This window comes from Xyrauchen texanus, chromosome 49 (genome assembly GCF_025860055.1).
Source record: "Xyrauchen texanus isolate HMW12.3.18 chromosome 49, RBS_HiC_50CHRs, whole genome shotgun sequence".
In the NCBI taxonomy this organism is placed as follows: Eukaryota; Metazoa; Chordata; class Actinopteri; order Cypriniformes; family Catostomidae; genus Xyrauchen; species Xyrauchen texanus.
Genome location: NC_068324.1, coordinates 22,990,987 through 23,007,303, shown reverse-complemented (window position 1 = coordinate 23,007,303; position 16,317 = coordinate 22,990,987). Strand labels below are relative to the sequence as shown.

Genomic DNA, 16,317 nt, shown 5'->3' with positions numbered 1-16,317 from the left:
CTGGTGACGTATCCATTTATAGCCTGGCCGCAGGTGCATCTAATGATTACATCAGCCGAGGCTATAAATTCCGGTCAATGTTCATTGACGTGTTACACACACTATTTCAGCTCGGTTCACAGCTAGAGTTGTTCCCCGTATCGCTTAGCAGCGCAGCATCTCGTTCCGCTTTTTTCAGGGAACAAGGTTTACACATGTAACCCGAGACGTTTTCCGTTGATGTGGATGTAACTCTGTAGTAAAATACAGTATTTTCTTCACTACTACTGAATCAACAGCAAAATGACAAAAAATAATTGTGTTTGCTAAGGTATGTGATTCCAGTCTAAATTGATGGAATAGTATAAAGGCAATAAATAGACAACACATGTTTCAACTGCGCTGTCTTTGCTGGCTAAAATCATATAGTGCAATATGCAGTATGTTATTATTTTACATACATTTGTTAATAATTCATGCATGTAATTAAGTTGCTGCATTTCCATGTTGTTCACTGTTATAGTACCAACTTTTGTCCAAGCAGGATAATGTTGTAAATGCTTCTTCAAACTCAACCATTAAATTGACCCTCAAATATGTTGACAGTCTGCCATTTGCTGACTACAATCATATAGTGCAGTATGCAGTCTGATTCATAAACAAATGAGTTAGTCAAAAGACTCACAAATCAGTTGAATTTGTATCAGTTTGAATCAACCTAATAATTCACTCACTCATTGGGACAAGCACCTGTTTGTACCCTCATTCTACAGGTGGATCAGTCGCTGGTTAAAAAGAAAAAAGGCTCAGAAGTTGAGGAGAAGATGTGTCAACTGCTATAAGAAGGAGTGTATGAATGCAAAGGCAGGATCAGGACTGTGTGATAACTGCAAACTTGAGGACCTTCACAGGAACTATGGACTGAACAAAATAGATAGCTTCAGCCTCTTTAATGAATTCTTGGAAATGGGTAAAGATCATGAAACTATGGTTAAAGATATATAATTATTTTATAGATTTTTTGCGCTCCTACAGGGCCTCTAAATTTAAATAACTTCCTAAAGCCAATATAGAATCTAAATAGTACAAAGACCTACCTAAAAGACCTAAACCTAGTATTAGTGGTGTTTGCAAAGGCAAGCATCATAGGTATTGTTTATACTTAGGGTTAGGGATGTGAACAAACTCTTGACCCTATTCTATTAAACTTTGGCGTGCTATGGACATGAACAATACTTAAAACTTAAGGTGTGCTATTTTCTAACAGCTCAGACTTACAATTTTAGCCTAGTGGACGATAAAATCTGCGAAAAAAATCTCATAGCCTTATGTTGAAGGAGGGACTCAAGTCTTCAAGTCAGTACAGGATATGGGTGGGCTCTTTTGACTTTGCCAGTAAGGAATCACCTAGCAACAAGTAGCAAGTAACAGCTCAGAACGCCATAGCAACCACAACTCCTGGCTACCCTAGCATCATGACAGTGAGTTTTGCATAGACTAGCAGCACTACGATTCTATTTGTAGATTTTGGATCTTCAAAAAATGTAGCAAGAGTATCAAGAGAATATATTACAGAAATACAATTTTCTTTGAAACCTAATTGCGTGCAATGTATTGTACAGTCTCTTTGAGCAATACATATATATATTTTTTTATTTTTATTTTTTTACCTCCCCAGTAATCCAGTTCAGTTTTACTACAATCTTCGTGGCAGCATTTCCTCTGGCTCCTTTGTTGGCTCTTCTAAACAACATCATTGAGATCCGATTGGATGCCATTAAGATGGTTAGTCTTGAACGCAGACTGGTTCCAACGAAGGCCAACGATATTGGTGAGGAGAAACAAATCATGGGATACATTTATAAACCACCATTTTAGAATTGGCTCCCTTTCAATTCATTTGGTGGAATTGGAATTCAATTGGCCACTTCCCACAGTATGTTGAATTGGAAGCTGAAATGGAATGACAGAAAGAAGAATTAAATTTATTAAAAGTGAAAGAAATTCAATACAGTCACATAACAGCAGGATTTTAGTAGTCCAACACATGTGGTAATTAAGGTTACCATCTTGTAAACAGGTTAATTGTTTGGCTCTATTTGGAAGACTTTGTGGTCTTATAGAATACCATTTTGTGTACGTGGCATTTCAAACATTAGCTGTTTTTGTTCTTGCTTCCTTAAATTCAATATCAAATTGCATTCTGTTCTTAATTCAAAAGGAAATATATAATAAGCAAAAATAAGCAAAAGAAAATAAACTATATTAAAGATATGATCAGAGAGCACGGGTCCACACTGCTGAAAATCAACTTTTCTTTCTTCAATTTAGGTGTCTGGACAGATGTGCTTGAGGCAATTGGTGTGCTTGCAGTCATTGCTAATGGACTGGTCATTGGTATATCTTCAGATTTCATTCCACGTCTGGTTTACCAATACTACTATGGGCCTTGTTCCAGCGGCAGTGCTTCTGGCATTGAGTGAGTTTGACTCAATGTTTTCCACCTGCATTATCAATAGTTGCAACAACAGTGTTTTTCAGTCTTAATTTGTGTTTTTCACAGTTGTATGGTTGGATATATAAACAACACTCTGTCCATTGCTAATATTAGTGATGAGAGAGTCGGTAAAGATTTCACACCCTTTCAGACTGTCACTCACAGTGGCATAAATGTGACACAATGCAGGTAATTTTATGAATCCCTCTAATAATCCATTCTTTTCTTCTGCTCACTCTTGCCATATACTGTATTTCACTGCTTTCTAGTAATTTATTCAATCATTCCTATTGGGATACAACTGTTACTGGTCCAGGAAATTTGTAATACCCTTTTTCCAATACATCTTGACACATTTTGTGTGTCTCACCTCTTAACTAACTTCTTTAATAGTTATTATGACTATGATTTTTGCATTTTGGTGGACTTTAGACCTCAATTAGCTCAAATTACACCATGAATTCCTTTTTTTATATAAAATAAAAGAAGCACATTTTTTGTAACCTTATTTTCAGTTAAAAAAAAAAACAGTGAACTGTGAAACACTAGTGGCCAAAGTGGTAACTGTTTTTGATTAATGGGCACATGTGAACTCCATTTGAAATGTTCACAGAGGGGGGCCAAACTGTAATACAGTGAAGAGGAATAGGAATACATATTTGATAAATTGTACCCCCCGACCCAAACCCCAAACCTAAACCTAACCATCAGTGGTGTAAAAATGTAATGTTTGAGGGAAAAATGGAAACTCCGAATGGCACTGTTCTGATTATGTGAATGCGATTACTTCCTTAACGCTGGATCTGAACCCAGGCCTTCCATGCTGCTTACACAATGTGCTTCTTGTCGTGCCACTAGAAAGGTAAACAGTCTGGGGCCGATGCAAAAATGTCTGATAGGAAATGTGTGTGTGTGTGTGTGTTCTTCATTGTGGCTCTGTTATTGTCTCACCCATTTATTTCCACTCACAATTGTTGTCTTTCTGTATGTGTGTTTGTGTACATTTGTGTATATACGAATTACAGGGTGTCTAAGAGGGTGTCAAACCCCTTGAATGCAACAGCAGTCCCCATGGAATGCTAATTTGTGCATTCTTGAATCGCATAGCATTTGAGGTGTAAATGTAAATGCTAATCCATCCTGAATGTTTCCCAGCAGCAACGAAGCGCCACCCCTCACCTGTCAATCAACCGCTGCACTAAAACAAGAGTTTGCCAGTTGCGAGCGGCTTTAAAATAAAAAAACGAATTACAAATAAATAATAAAAAATAAAACATCAGATTGGAAAATGGAAAGAAGTGGATACAAACACAAACATGAGAACTTTAAGGATCTTCTTCAGTGTGTCTGATAATCAACATAAAGAGACACAAATGAGAGGCACAGACATATGAAGCTCCTTTAACACAGTTAATCCACTAAAATTCTACTCTAAATTTTGCATTTGTGCTTAGAATAAAAATTTCAGATACATCTGGAAAAAAGAGCGCACATTTTTTGTCTTTTATTACTTTTTTGTGGTTTATTATCATGTGATTGATGTATGTTGTCATTAAATCAAAGACCATTCCCTGGAAATCTGAAAACAAGTTGTCAGGAGATCCAGGTGTAAACAGCGATGTGTCTCGCCTTACCACATGTTCGGATCACCTAGAGGCAACAAGTTTTGGCTAATGGGAAATACCTGAAAATTATATTTTATTTCACATGCGACCCTGTGTCCTCATGCACGTACATTGTGTTTTGGCTTCACTATATGCTACTATGTATAATTTCATTTAAACTGACTGATCTCAGTTCAGGACACTCTGGGCTCTCATTAAAGTGTTAAACTTTTGACGCACAGAGTCATGTGACAAAACAACATGGTGCCGATCTCAGTGATATTTGTCTTTGGGAGAAACAGCAACAAAACTACATCTGGTTAGAAAACTCATTACGTTTTTACATTGAAACCTTTCTGTGTTAAATAGTTACGTCTTGGGTTACATGTGTAACCTTGTTCCCTGAAAAAAGCGGAACAAGATGCTGCGCTTTGCTAAGTGCTTTTGGGAACAATCCTGCATTGTGACCAGCTGTGAATATGTATGTAACACATCAATGAACAGTGACCGGAATTTATAGCCTCGGCTGGTGAGATCATTAGATGCACCTGTGGCCAGGCTATAAATAGAGGCGTCACCAGCGTGTCGTCAGATATCTTTTTCTGAAGAGCAGTCCTGGGACATCCCAGTGCGGCAAAGAAGTGCAGCATCTCGTTCCGCTTTTTTCAGGGAACAAGTGTTTCACGTGTAACCAGAGACATTCCCTTTACAAAAAGCTTCACTATGATGCTGCGCTGCTTTTGGGAACGCAATACCCACGCCGCCACACTGGGGCTGTCCGGACCCCTACGGTTGTGAAGTGTGCTCACAAGAATGCGAGAGGTCTCAGACATAAGCTTGAGATGTCGACTCAAGGACGTAAGAGCCCAAGGTAGCATAAACATCTAAACCATAAAATTCGGAGAGGATCAGCATGCCGCATCACAAACTTGTTCAGACATAAGCTTGAGATGTCGACACAAGGACGTAAGAGTCCAGAGTAGCAAAAACATCTAACCCATAAAGTTCAATGAACGTGTGGGGAGAGGACCAGCCTGCCGCATCACAAACTTGTTCAGGCATGAGCCTGCCATAAAAACTGATGAATGTGCGTGGAGAGGACCAGCCTGCCGTGTCACAAACTTGTTCAAGCATGAGCTTGAGATGTCGACTCAAGGACGTAAGAGCCCGGAGTAGCATGAACATCCAAACTATAAAATCTGATGAATGTGTGCGGAGAGGACCAGCCTGCCGCATCACAAACCTGCTGCAGAGGGACCCCTCTAGCCAAGGCTTTAGAGGAGGCGACCCCTCTGGTGGAGTGAGCCCTGACACCTACTGGCGAAGCTTGACCGTGCGCCTCATAGGCCAGGGCAATAGCATGCCTCACCCAATGTGACATAGTCTGCTTGGTAGCGGCCACCCCCCTGTTGCTGCCCCATAGCAGACAAATAATTGACCTGACTTACGCCACTGGCTAGTGAGGTGGACATAAGTCTGAAGGGCATGGACTGGGCAGAGTCCGTGAAGCCTTTCCTACTCCAGGATTAAAAATGGCGGCGAGCAGAAGGCTTCCAGAGTGACAGGCTGTAGTGTCAAAAAAGGCACCTTAGGAAGGTAGTCGGGATGAGGATGCAGAATAGCTTTGGCCATACCTGGGGCAAATTCTAAACAGGCCGGCAAAACAGACAGAGCCTGTAGATCTCCGATCCTCTTAAGAGAGGTAATCGCCATAAGAAAAACCATCTTGAGAGTCAGAAGTCTGTCAGATGCTGACTCTAGAGGTTCAAAGGGGGTCTCAACCAGATCATCTAGGACTATTGCTAAGTCCCATGAAGGAGTTCTGGTCCTAACAGTAGGCCTCAGTCGCCTGGCTCCATGAATGAAGCGAGCGAGTAGAGGATGCCTCCCCAAAGGCACCCTGTCCATCAAGGCATGGCAAGCCAAAATGGCGGCCACATAAACCCTGAGAGTAGCGGGGCATATGCCTGCTGACAGTTTTTCCTGAAGAATGTCCAGAATTGAAACAATTTGGCAGTTAACTGGATCTGCACCATGTAAACTGCACCACTTTTTGAAGACACTCCATTTATTGGTGTAGATTCTTCTGGTGGAGGGAGTCCTAGCACTAAGAATGGTCTCGATAACCTCAGGCGACAGCCCTGTGTCCCTCAGTTGGTACCCTTCACGGGCCAAACATGAAGTTTCCACAATTCGGGCCAGGGATGAAATATCGTCCCCTGTGCCTGAGACAGAAGGTCCCTCCTGTCTGGAATCGCCCAAGGCAAGCCGTCGAGGAGAGATATCATCTCTGAGAACCAAATCCTGTTCGGCCAGCAGGGCGCTATCAGTAAGATGCAAGACCCTTGCTGATGAACTCTGGCCAAGACTCCCGGGAGCAGAGAAACTGGGGGAAATGCATAGAGACACATTCTGGGCCATGTATGCACCATTGCGTCCAGACCCAGGGGGGCTGGGTGACTCAGACAGAAGTAGAGGGGACATTGCGCAGTCTCTTGAGAGGCAAAGAGGTCCGCTTCTGCTCTGTAAAATCTCTCCCAAATTTGTTGTACTACCTCGAGTTTCCACTCACCCCTCGGTATGTTTTGTCTGGACAGAAAATCTGCACCCACATTTAGACGTCCAGGGATATAAACTGCCCTGAGTGACAGGAGCTTTCCCTGGGCCCAAAGGAGAATCTGACGTGCCAGCCAATTCAGGTGGAGAGAACGTAGACCTCCTTGATGGTTTATGTAGGAGACTGCTGTTGTGTTGTCTCATATGTCGGAGGAAGTATTTCAGGGCCAAAAATACTGCCATCAGCAGACCCTCCCATTCCCCTTGGGCTGGACGACCACTTAAGTCCGCACCCCAACCCGTCAGAGAAGAGTCTGTCGTTAGCATCCTGCGATGACATGACGCACCGCGAGTGGGACCCAAGGTAAGAAACCGGGGTCTGAACCACATAGAAAGGGAACGAAGCGCTCAGCGCTTGGAAGAACCCGATACTGGAAGGCTTCATCCCCGAAAACGAACCTCAGGAACTTCCTGTGCTGTGGCAGAATTCCAATAATGAAATATGCATCCATGAGATCGATCGTGACCAGCCAATCGTGATGTTGGAACTGAGACATGACAGACTTGACAGTTAGCATCTTGAACTTGAACACCCTGACCGAGCGGTTCAAGCCTCGAAGATCTAGAATCGGACGCAACCCCCCACCCTTCTTGGGAACCAGGAAGTATCTGCTGTAATAGCCTGACTCTTTCTCTGGAAGGGGAACATGTTCTATGGCCCCTTTTACCAAGAGATTTTGCAGTTCTTTCCACAGTAGACATGCTTGTTCCAGTTTCTCGGTAGTGGGAACCACGCCGTTGAAACGTAGAGGGCGGCGAGTGAATTGAATTCTGTAGCCTCTTTCTACTGTCTTTAGAACCCACATAGAAATACCAGGTTCTCTGAGATGGGTACTAATTTCAACACTTCCTGTTGAGGGGGTGTTGAGTGTTCCGTGTCCTGGATTAAGGCAGGAAGCAACGGTACACCCAACTCTTTGTTGGAAGCCTCTATCACCCGAAAGGTTTCGTGGGGGTATCGGGAGGGCCGAAGTGAATGATACACGCACCCCGTCCCGAAGGGCATCAGGGTTTCTTTCTTTTAGAAATCACAGCCCTGAGGTCTTGCTTGGGTGGCTGCTGAGGGCAACGAGCCTGTCCCCAGTCCCTACGAGGGGGAGCATGACTCGCAACAATATGTTTTTAGCCTAATCGGGCGAGACTGGGTGGCTGACGGCCCCGCCCCCACCGAGTAAGAAAACTCTGTCTTTATCCCTGATGCCTGAAAGGTTAAACCATAAAGGCCTCTCTGTACTCACCAAAGCAGACATAGACTGGCCAATGGCATGGGCTGACTGCTTGGTCGCACGGAGAGACAAATCTGTAGCTCGACGAAGTTCTGAAAAAGCCTCTTCGTCGAGAGTTTCACCCGCACTCAGGTCTTTTAGCAGGTCAGCCTGGTATGCCTGTAACACAGCCATGGTGTGCAGCGCAACACCAGCCTGACCTGCCGCTTGATAAGCCCTCCCCACTAGCATGGAGGTAGTCCTGCATGGCTTAGAGGGGAGAGCAGGTTTTTTCAAAGATGATGCCGAACCCTGCGAGAGATAACCCACAAGTGTCTCTTCGACCGGCGGCATCATTGAATACCCTCGCACCTCAGCATCTACGATAGTCAAATATAACGACGTCGAGGGCACGTGAACGTGTGCGGTAAAAGGTTTCCTCCATGAACGAGCAAGCTCATCGTGGAGGTCATCAAAGAAGGGAAGGGATTGATGAGGCATTCCCTTCCCTTGGCCACCAGACAGAAATCTGTCCTCTAATTTGGAGCGTTTGGTGGTTTATTGGTCGTGTGGCCAGTCTAATTGAAGTCTGGCCATTGCACGAGTAACCACATCGAGTAACTCTTCAGAGGATTTTGAATCATGCTTTGAGTGCTCGGATGTAGGTAACTCGAAATCTGCAGATACAAGAGAATTGAGGTCCCCCTCGTGAACTGAAGAGGCGCTGGAGCACGCTTCAAGATCACGCGAAGGACCAGCCGGATCTGGGGAGCGAGCGAGTGAAAGGGACGGACCCGTCTCTCGCTCCTCAGCCAGATCCATACGAGAGCCCCACGAATGAAGTGTGGGTGCCGGCTCTCGGAAGTAAGCAAGGCGAGCGCAAAGCATTCTGATCGAAAGAAGGTCACAATGTGCGCACATACCCTGCCCCAACGCGAGAGCAGCGTGCTCTTTCCCCAAACAAACAAAACAAAACTCATGCGTGTCCTTGCCAGTCATGTAACGCTGACAAGGAAACACGCATTGTTTGCTCTGTTTCTCCGCCATTTTCTCTCTCTTTTATATATATATATATATATATATATATATATATATATATATATATATATATATATATAATCTCTTTTAGATCAGAGAGAGAAAGGAAAGAAAGTTCTGCGCAGCTCTTGTTTCATCCGATATGCCATTTTAAAGATTTCAGCAATTTATCGCGAAACAGCACACCGTTAAACACAATGATCTCCTTGGAGAACAATAATGCCTTAATGTGCTTAGAAATCACTACAATATATTTACTGTGCATTATCACTTTTGCATTATCAATGGGTGCATCCAAAATGTTGTTTTCAGAGGCTTTATATGGATTTAGAATGGAAATAGGATTTGAAGCTGTTCTGAGACCAGTGCAGTCAGACAACACACTGGAGGTTAAGTCATTCACTAGGAACATCCTATAGCTTTTCTATGCAGCCAAGAACATTCACAACATGTTTGGCAGACATGGGACAGTGATAATCAGTACATCGATTCAGAATTTATAATGCTTAATTTTATTTGAATATGGTTGGCAGTGATTGGACAATGCTGGCCATTACTTGTATCAGAATTATTTATGCTAATTTCTGATTGGTAAAACACTTCAGCACTGGCTATCACTTGTTTGGTTGACAGTGCAGAGAGACCAATGAGATTATGTTTCCAAAGTAGAAAAAAAAAATTATTAAATAACATAAAAGTGCAATGAAGTCATGATGAAATAATTTTTATTTGTAAAGTTTTTTATTTGTTCTTTTCCCAGTATAAATAGTTCCAAAGCAACTTTACATAAAATCAGCTGTAATGTCTGTAATGGCTCAAAAACGTGAATATCCAACATTCCTGGAGACATAATAAACAATTTGATTTAAAAAATATAAATGTTTATTAGATTCTACTAGATACAAATCAAAAAGGAAATGAAAATTGCACACAGCTCGGGTCTTATGAGTTTTAAATATGTATTTTTAAAAATGTATTTATACACATATTTTGTTGGCTATGTTTCAATATCATCAATTAATTATTGTGTGTGAGTGTATTCTGCATTTTGGCTTTTGCGTCGCTGTCCTATTCTGCATATTGCGGTGCCATTTTGTCACCCATTCTGCATAACGTGGAGGCTCATTTCAACTTATCGGTGCCCATTCGTCCTGTTTCGTGGCCAGTGGCCCAGTTCTCCCGATGGCAAGTCCTCCCCTGATCGGCCCCAAAGTGCGTCGGCCCACCAAGAAAATGTCCGGTATGCCATATTACCAATCCAGCCCTGATTTCTAAATTCGGAAAAATTTGTCCGGTAAGATACTTTTTGGAAAACCAACTAAACTTAATGGAATCAGTTCAGGATTTGTGTGTGTTTACATGGTAAAAAGAGGGAAAGGGAAAAAGTTGTATCCCTCTCCAATGAACGACATGGAAATCGGACAAAAATGTCCAAACAGTACATAAGGGTTAAACCAGGTGTAAACAGGGTCTTAGTCCTCCAGTTTCTGTCTGATTGGCAAATTAAATGACATGTGTTTAAAGAGGTTATTTTTTATTCCCTTTTCTCCCCAATTTGGAATGCCCAGTTCCCAGTACTTAGTAGGTCCTCGTGGTGGCACAGTTACTCACCTCAATCCGGGTGGCGGAGGACAAGTCTCAGTTGCCTCCGCTTCTGAGATAGTCAGTCCGTGCATCTTATGATGTGGATCATTGTGCATGACACCGCCGAGACTCATAGCATGTGGAGACTCATGCTGCTCTCCGCGATCCATGCACAGCTTACAATGTGCCCTGTTGAGAGCGAGAACCACTAATTGCGACCACAAGGAGGTTACCCCATGTGACTCTACCCTCCCTAGCAACCGGGCCAATTTGGTTGCTTTGTAGACCTGACTGGAGTCACTCAGCACACCCTGGATTCAACCTCATGACTCCAGTGGTGGTAGTCAGCGTCAATACTCGCTGAGCTACCTAGGCCCCCTAGTTCAAAGAGGTTATTCATTTTAGTCAAATTCTTAAAATGTCTGTTTTATGAAAGTTTATGTAAATAAACAGGTTGCTACAATTCTGATAAAGAACTAGTTTCTGGATTAGACACTGTGTGTGTAGTTAATCATGTACTCTTTTCTCTTCAGTTATAGAGACTATAGAAGTAATGAGGACTATAGTTTAACTAATCAGTTTTGGGTGATTCTGGCAGCACGACTAGTCTTCATCATTCTGTTTGAGGTAAACTGATACTGATATAGTACATATGGAATTCAACTACAAAACAAATATATATTTTACAAACAAGGAATGCCGTTCCTCACTCACTGTGTTGATATGTCTCTCTGAGCAGCATGTCGTGGTGATCTTTAAGTGTGTGGCCAGCTGGTTTGTCCCTACCTCCCCCCTGGATGTGAGAAATGAAATACTGTATGATAAACTCAGAAGACTGAAGGAAGAATTGAGGTCAGTATCAACTGAACAATACAGTCATAAATACAGGGGGAGGAACTGCCAAAATCAGTTAAGAAAAAGTTAACAGAAAAAAAAGTCTTGAGGCAGTCTTTTTGTTATCTGATTATTTAACACTCATTATCTGACAATCATGTGAGATTATTTAGATCGTAGATTCGTAATTTTATATTGAACATGAAACTTTTGACATACAATTTCAGCTGAACGAGCAACACCATTTGAAACAACCGTAAACCCATTGAAGTGAATGTACATCTATATACCTGCAGCCTTGTTTTCATTCCAGTCAAAAATAAGATAAAGCAGTACTCTTACTCGGTCCATAAGGAATGTGTAACACTTAATTTGGTCAAGTTTGAATTACAGGTTATCGTAAATTAATTAATGTTCAGTTATGCAACTCTACATGGTGAAATCAGATAGATCCTTTAAACTCATAGGTATTTGATTTGTAATCTACCCTCTCCTGATTATTGTTTGCAGGTAAGCCAGTTTCCCTGCAGTGCACTACAGGAGATTTATTTCTCTGAAACTCCTCCTCCCCAGCACCACTTATATATTTAGTCTGCCTAGATCAGGGGTGCCCAATACGTCGATCGTGATCTACCAATCGATCGCAAAGGCAATGCTGGTAGATTGCACAAAATTTAAATGTACTTTCGTTAAATTTTAATAAAAATAAATATAATGTCTTTCCTTCTTTTAGTTTCTGTCTGACTTGCACTGGACGAGTAAATATTGACCAGGCGAGGTTTTGTTTATTTAGTTGCCATGACAACTAGGTTTGCGCATACGTGCCTTCCAAGGACTTCTGAGAACAAAGCGCGAAATTGCGATGCTACTGCCCGGATTAGGCAAAACTGAATGGAATCAGACAGTTTTGCCTAATCCGGGCAGTAGCATCGCAATTTCGCGCTCTGTTTCAGAAGTCCTTGGAAGGCGCGTATGCGCAAACCTAGTTGTCATGGCAACTGAAGAAACAAAACCTCGCCTGGTCAATATTTACTCGTCATCAGAATAAGGTAAATGTCCTGGCTATTGTAATCTATTGTGCTGTAGGTGTTTTGGGTTTAGTGTTAAAACTGAATGATATCAACATTGAACATTGTTATATATTTTTGTATTAATTAGAAGATGAATTCCATGTAGGGATACATACAGTAGTCCCAACAAGCATTTTCTTATTTTAAATGAAACTGTGTTTTTTTAGTTGGTATATCTTATTGAGTTGGTCATTTAGAAGTAGATCATCACACAAAAAAGTGTGGGCACCCCTGGCCTAGACCAAACCTACTAACTTCTCATATCTATTATAATACTGTAAAACTCTCAGCATCGTCATGACTGAACTGCATAATTGTGTGTGTTGTTTTTTTTCCTAATTAAACTTTATTATATTTTTTTTCAGAGGTCAAAGAGCACACCACGACATATTCACCAAACTGAATGAGCATGATAATGCGACAAGAATCGTACGTCAAAGCAGAACATTAAGCTAAATATGTGACCTGTTCTTTTAATATTATACAAAACAAGGTACTTCCTCAACCATATATTCACAAAGAATAAATGATAATCAATAACATTTGACTTCAGACTGTTTCAAGCATATGATCTTAGCTTAATAATAAAATAAATAATAAATAATATAAAAAGGTTGTACAATAGTTTTAGAGGATGGCCACCATCTATTTATTATTGTTTAACATTTGAAGAAAAATAGAAAATATATTAGCTCAACAGGTCCTTAAAATGCAAGTGAATGGCGATTTCTCTTTTGAAGGTCCAAAAATCACAGACAGTCAGCATAAACATCAATACGACTCCAGATGTCAAATTAATGTCTTCTAAAGTGATGCATTCTCTTTTGTTGTGAAAAAAGATCAATATTTAAGTCATTTTTAACTATAATCCAATGCTTCAGGAGAGGGTGGAGTCCAAGCTGTCTCTAATGTTCGCATTGCCATGACACCAAAGTAATCTCACTTTTTCCACTCGTTTGAGAAATCCAGGATAAGCATACAAATGCACCATTTTGAGTAAATAAGCAGAAAAATACAGATTTAAACTAAAACCAACATTTCTCTTCAGGCTGTGATGCACATATGTCAGTTCTCAAGTGTTTCCAATGCCAATGCGATTACGTCACATGCACATACTGCTGCTGAACGGTAGCATGTTTTAGAGTTTAAAAAATTACTTAAATATTTATGTTTTTCACACCAAAAGCGATCATGTTGCTTTAGAAGACATTAATTTAACAGAGTCGTATGGATGACGTGTATGCTGACTGTCTGTGATTTTGGAACTTCAAAAGAGAAATCTCCATTCACTTGCATTTTAAGGACCTGGTGAGGTAAGATATTTTACTATTTTTCTTTAAATGTGTTCTGGTGAAGAAAGAAAGTCATACACATCTGGGATATGAGGGTGAGTAAATAATGAGAGAATAAAAATTTTTGGGTGAACTAACCCTTTAAGTGGACATTGGGTGTTATAAGCTCCCACCCCTAAATTGGGCATTTCAGTTTTGTATTTTTATTGTAATATTATTATTTTTTAAATTGTTAGTTTTTAGATTTTAGATCTTTCTGTTGCTTGGATGTTGTAGTTTACTGTGTGTAAATAAAGCCAGCAAAAAGTGTATTTTAGTTTTCCTTTTAGGCTGTAAGGTAACAAAATGTGAATATTTTGAAACAGGGTGGTGACTTTCAAAACTCACTTTCTAAATATATTTTTTTTCATTATTTGTACAGATTTGTTACATTTTATATGAAGTTGTACTCATGATTATTGGCATGGATTTAAAATGCAACTTATTTTGTGAAACAATGTATCATAATAAGCAATTAATTTTCTGTGGTTTCTGTTGCATTAAAAACAAATTGATGCCTTTAGCACACCTCGGAAGAGATTCTGTTGCTTTTTAAAATCGTTGAGGAATCCAGTGTTTCCAGGATGATCAGATAATATCATGCTATGATACTGCAATGCTATGAAATACTCTTGTGAGTGGAACTACTTTCTTCCACCACGGGTTCACCAAGGGTCTTTCTTTAATACAGGCCGGGCCTATTTCGAAAACATCACGTTAGAACTAGCAGCGGAGGATAGTGATGCAAGGCTTTACTGGAGTAAAATGTTTGTGCATGTGTGCGAGTTTGTGTGTGAGTTTGTATTTTAGGGATCGAAAGAGAGAAACTCAGAAAATGAGATAACTCACTTCTGGGATTACCTTTTTTTGTTGCAGCTCTCGTCAGAAGGAACATCACTTCAAAATCGCCAAGATGCGTGTCGCCATATTCCCGTTGTAAACCTTATTAACTTTTTTCATCCTCTCTGAGATGCAGGAGTGCGCTGACATGTCGACTCTTTTTTTTTCTCTCACGAGTATGATTGGTAGTGATGTCTTGATCGTAAACTAATCCTTCTTTTGAACCAGTTCTTTTTAGTGAACGACTTGAACTAGTTCACCAAATCGGACTAAATCGTTTTAAACAGTTTCTGTCTTGAGTCAGCACTGATCCACAAGTTATTCTATCTTAACCTCTGTTGTGGAATATTGAAGTTTCTTTCCCTCTTAGCAAGAAAGCTCTCAAAGTCCAGGGGTACCAGATATCAAAAATTAGACTTTATTGAACAAAGCAACAAAGCCGAGATGCCAGTTGATCACCTAACACCTGAATTTACACTTCAGAATCATGCATCCTTTATACAGCTTCTGTTCCACCCTCTCTCTTTGAGTGATGGCCTCTTCATCCAATAAAATCAAATTATGCCCCCCTAGTTTTGTCATCACCGTCTCCCTTCCAGCTGGTCATCCTGACCAAACTTGCTGTTTCATCTAAATGTCTTTTTTGGTGACCTTTGCATTATCAGCACCAGCTCTGCTCATTCAAATTTCCTTTTAATATCCACATGCACACCTCCCTTTGGGTCATACAAAGGTTAATAGAAAGATGCTGTAATTTTTTCTAGAGATGCCAATCTACTACAGATGGTATTCCTTATCCTTAAAACTCTCTACTCATTTGCTTGACACCTGCATCCCATCTCCTCCTATTTCCCAATGTCTCTCACTGTCTGTATCACATCAACTAATTTTCCCTTGACACAGAAAGGCCTTTTCACAGAGAGAGACTGCAAGCTAAGCTGTTTTCCATAGTTTAAAACTGCATCAGAGTAAATCAGAGTATTAAATCTATTATTGAATGATTAAATAAGTACTTTTTCTATGTTTGACTCTTTGTTTCAACTCTTCTTTGCAATTAACCACTCCAACTAATTCACAAATTAGACTGAATGCACGGGTCACAACAGTTCTCGAGTCAATAGTACAATGAACTGAGAATCACCTCTTTCAGAGGTGTCCGACATACTGTGAACCGATGAGCTGCTGATATTGAGCATGTGTGTGATTAAGGGGAAAAAATTTTCAGGTGTATTTAGCTGAACAACAGAGAGTGTAACAAATAAAACATACTGGAAATATGTTTATGACTTGATTATATTACCATTTTATCAATGTATGAAGATGATCCAGTCTACAGTTCTCGAGTCAACAGTACACTGATCTGAGGACAGCAGATCTTGAATCAACAGTACATTGAGTCGATCACAGCAGTTCTCGAGTCAACAGTACACTGATCCGAGGACAGCAGTTCTCGCGTCAACAGTACACTGATCTGAGGACAGCGTCTCTTGAGTCAAAAGTACATTGATTCAATCACAGCAGTTCTCGAGTCATCAGAACAATGATCTGAGGACAGCAGTTCTCGGGTCAACAGTACACTGATCTGAAGACAGCAGTAATTGAGTCAACAATACTCTGATCTGAAGACAGCAGTTCTCAAGTCAACTGTACACTGATTCGAGGACAGCAGTTCTACAGTCAACAGTACACTGATCTGAGGACAGCAGCTCTCGAGTCAAC

The 16,317-nt window shown here is 40.8% G+C and overlaps 1 protein-coding gene across 2 annotated transcripts in view; it reads left to right on the top strand.

Moving 5' to 3' along the window:
• LOC127640117 (anoctamin-9) overlaps positions 1 to 13,135 on the top strand; it is a 43,001-nt gene extending 29,866 nt beyond the window's left edge. For both annotated transcript variants that reach the window (XM_052122520.1, XM_052122521.1), the window contains exons 18-24: positions 753 to 949; positions 1,658 to 1,810; positions 2,311 to 2,458; positions 2,543 to 2,665; positions 11,057 to 11,150; positions 11,263 to 11,375; positions 12,793 to 13,135. In XM_052122520.1, the coding sequence (XP_051978480.1) occupies positions 753 to 949; positions 1,658 to 1,810; positions 2,311 to 2,458; positions 2,543 to 2,665; positions 11,057 to 11,150; positions 11,263 to 11,375; positions 12,793 to 12,883 (919 nt within the window). In that variant the 3' untranslated portion in view covers positions 12,884 to 13,135. The remainder of the gene's footprint in view (positions 1 to 752; positions 950 to 1,657; positions 1,811 to 2,310; positions 2,459 to 2,542; positions 2,666 to 11,056; positions 11,151 to 11,262; positions 11,376 to 12,792) is intronic.
• Positions 13,136 to 16,317: the final 3,182 nt, after the last annotated feature.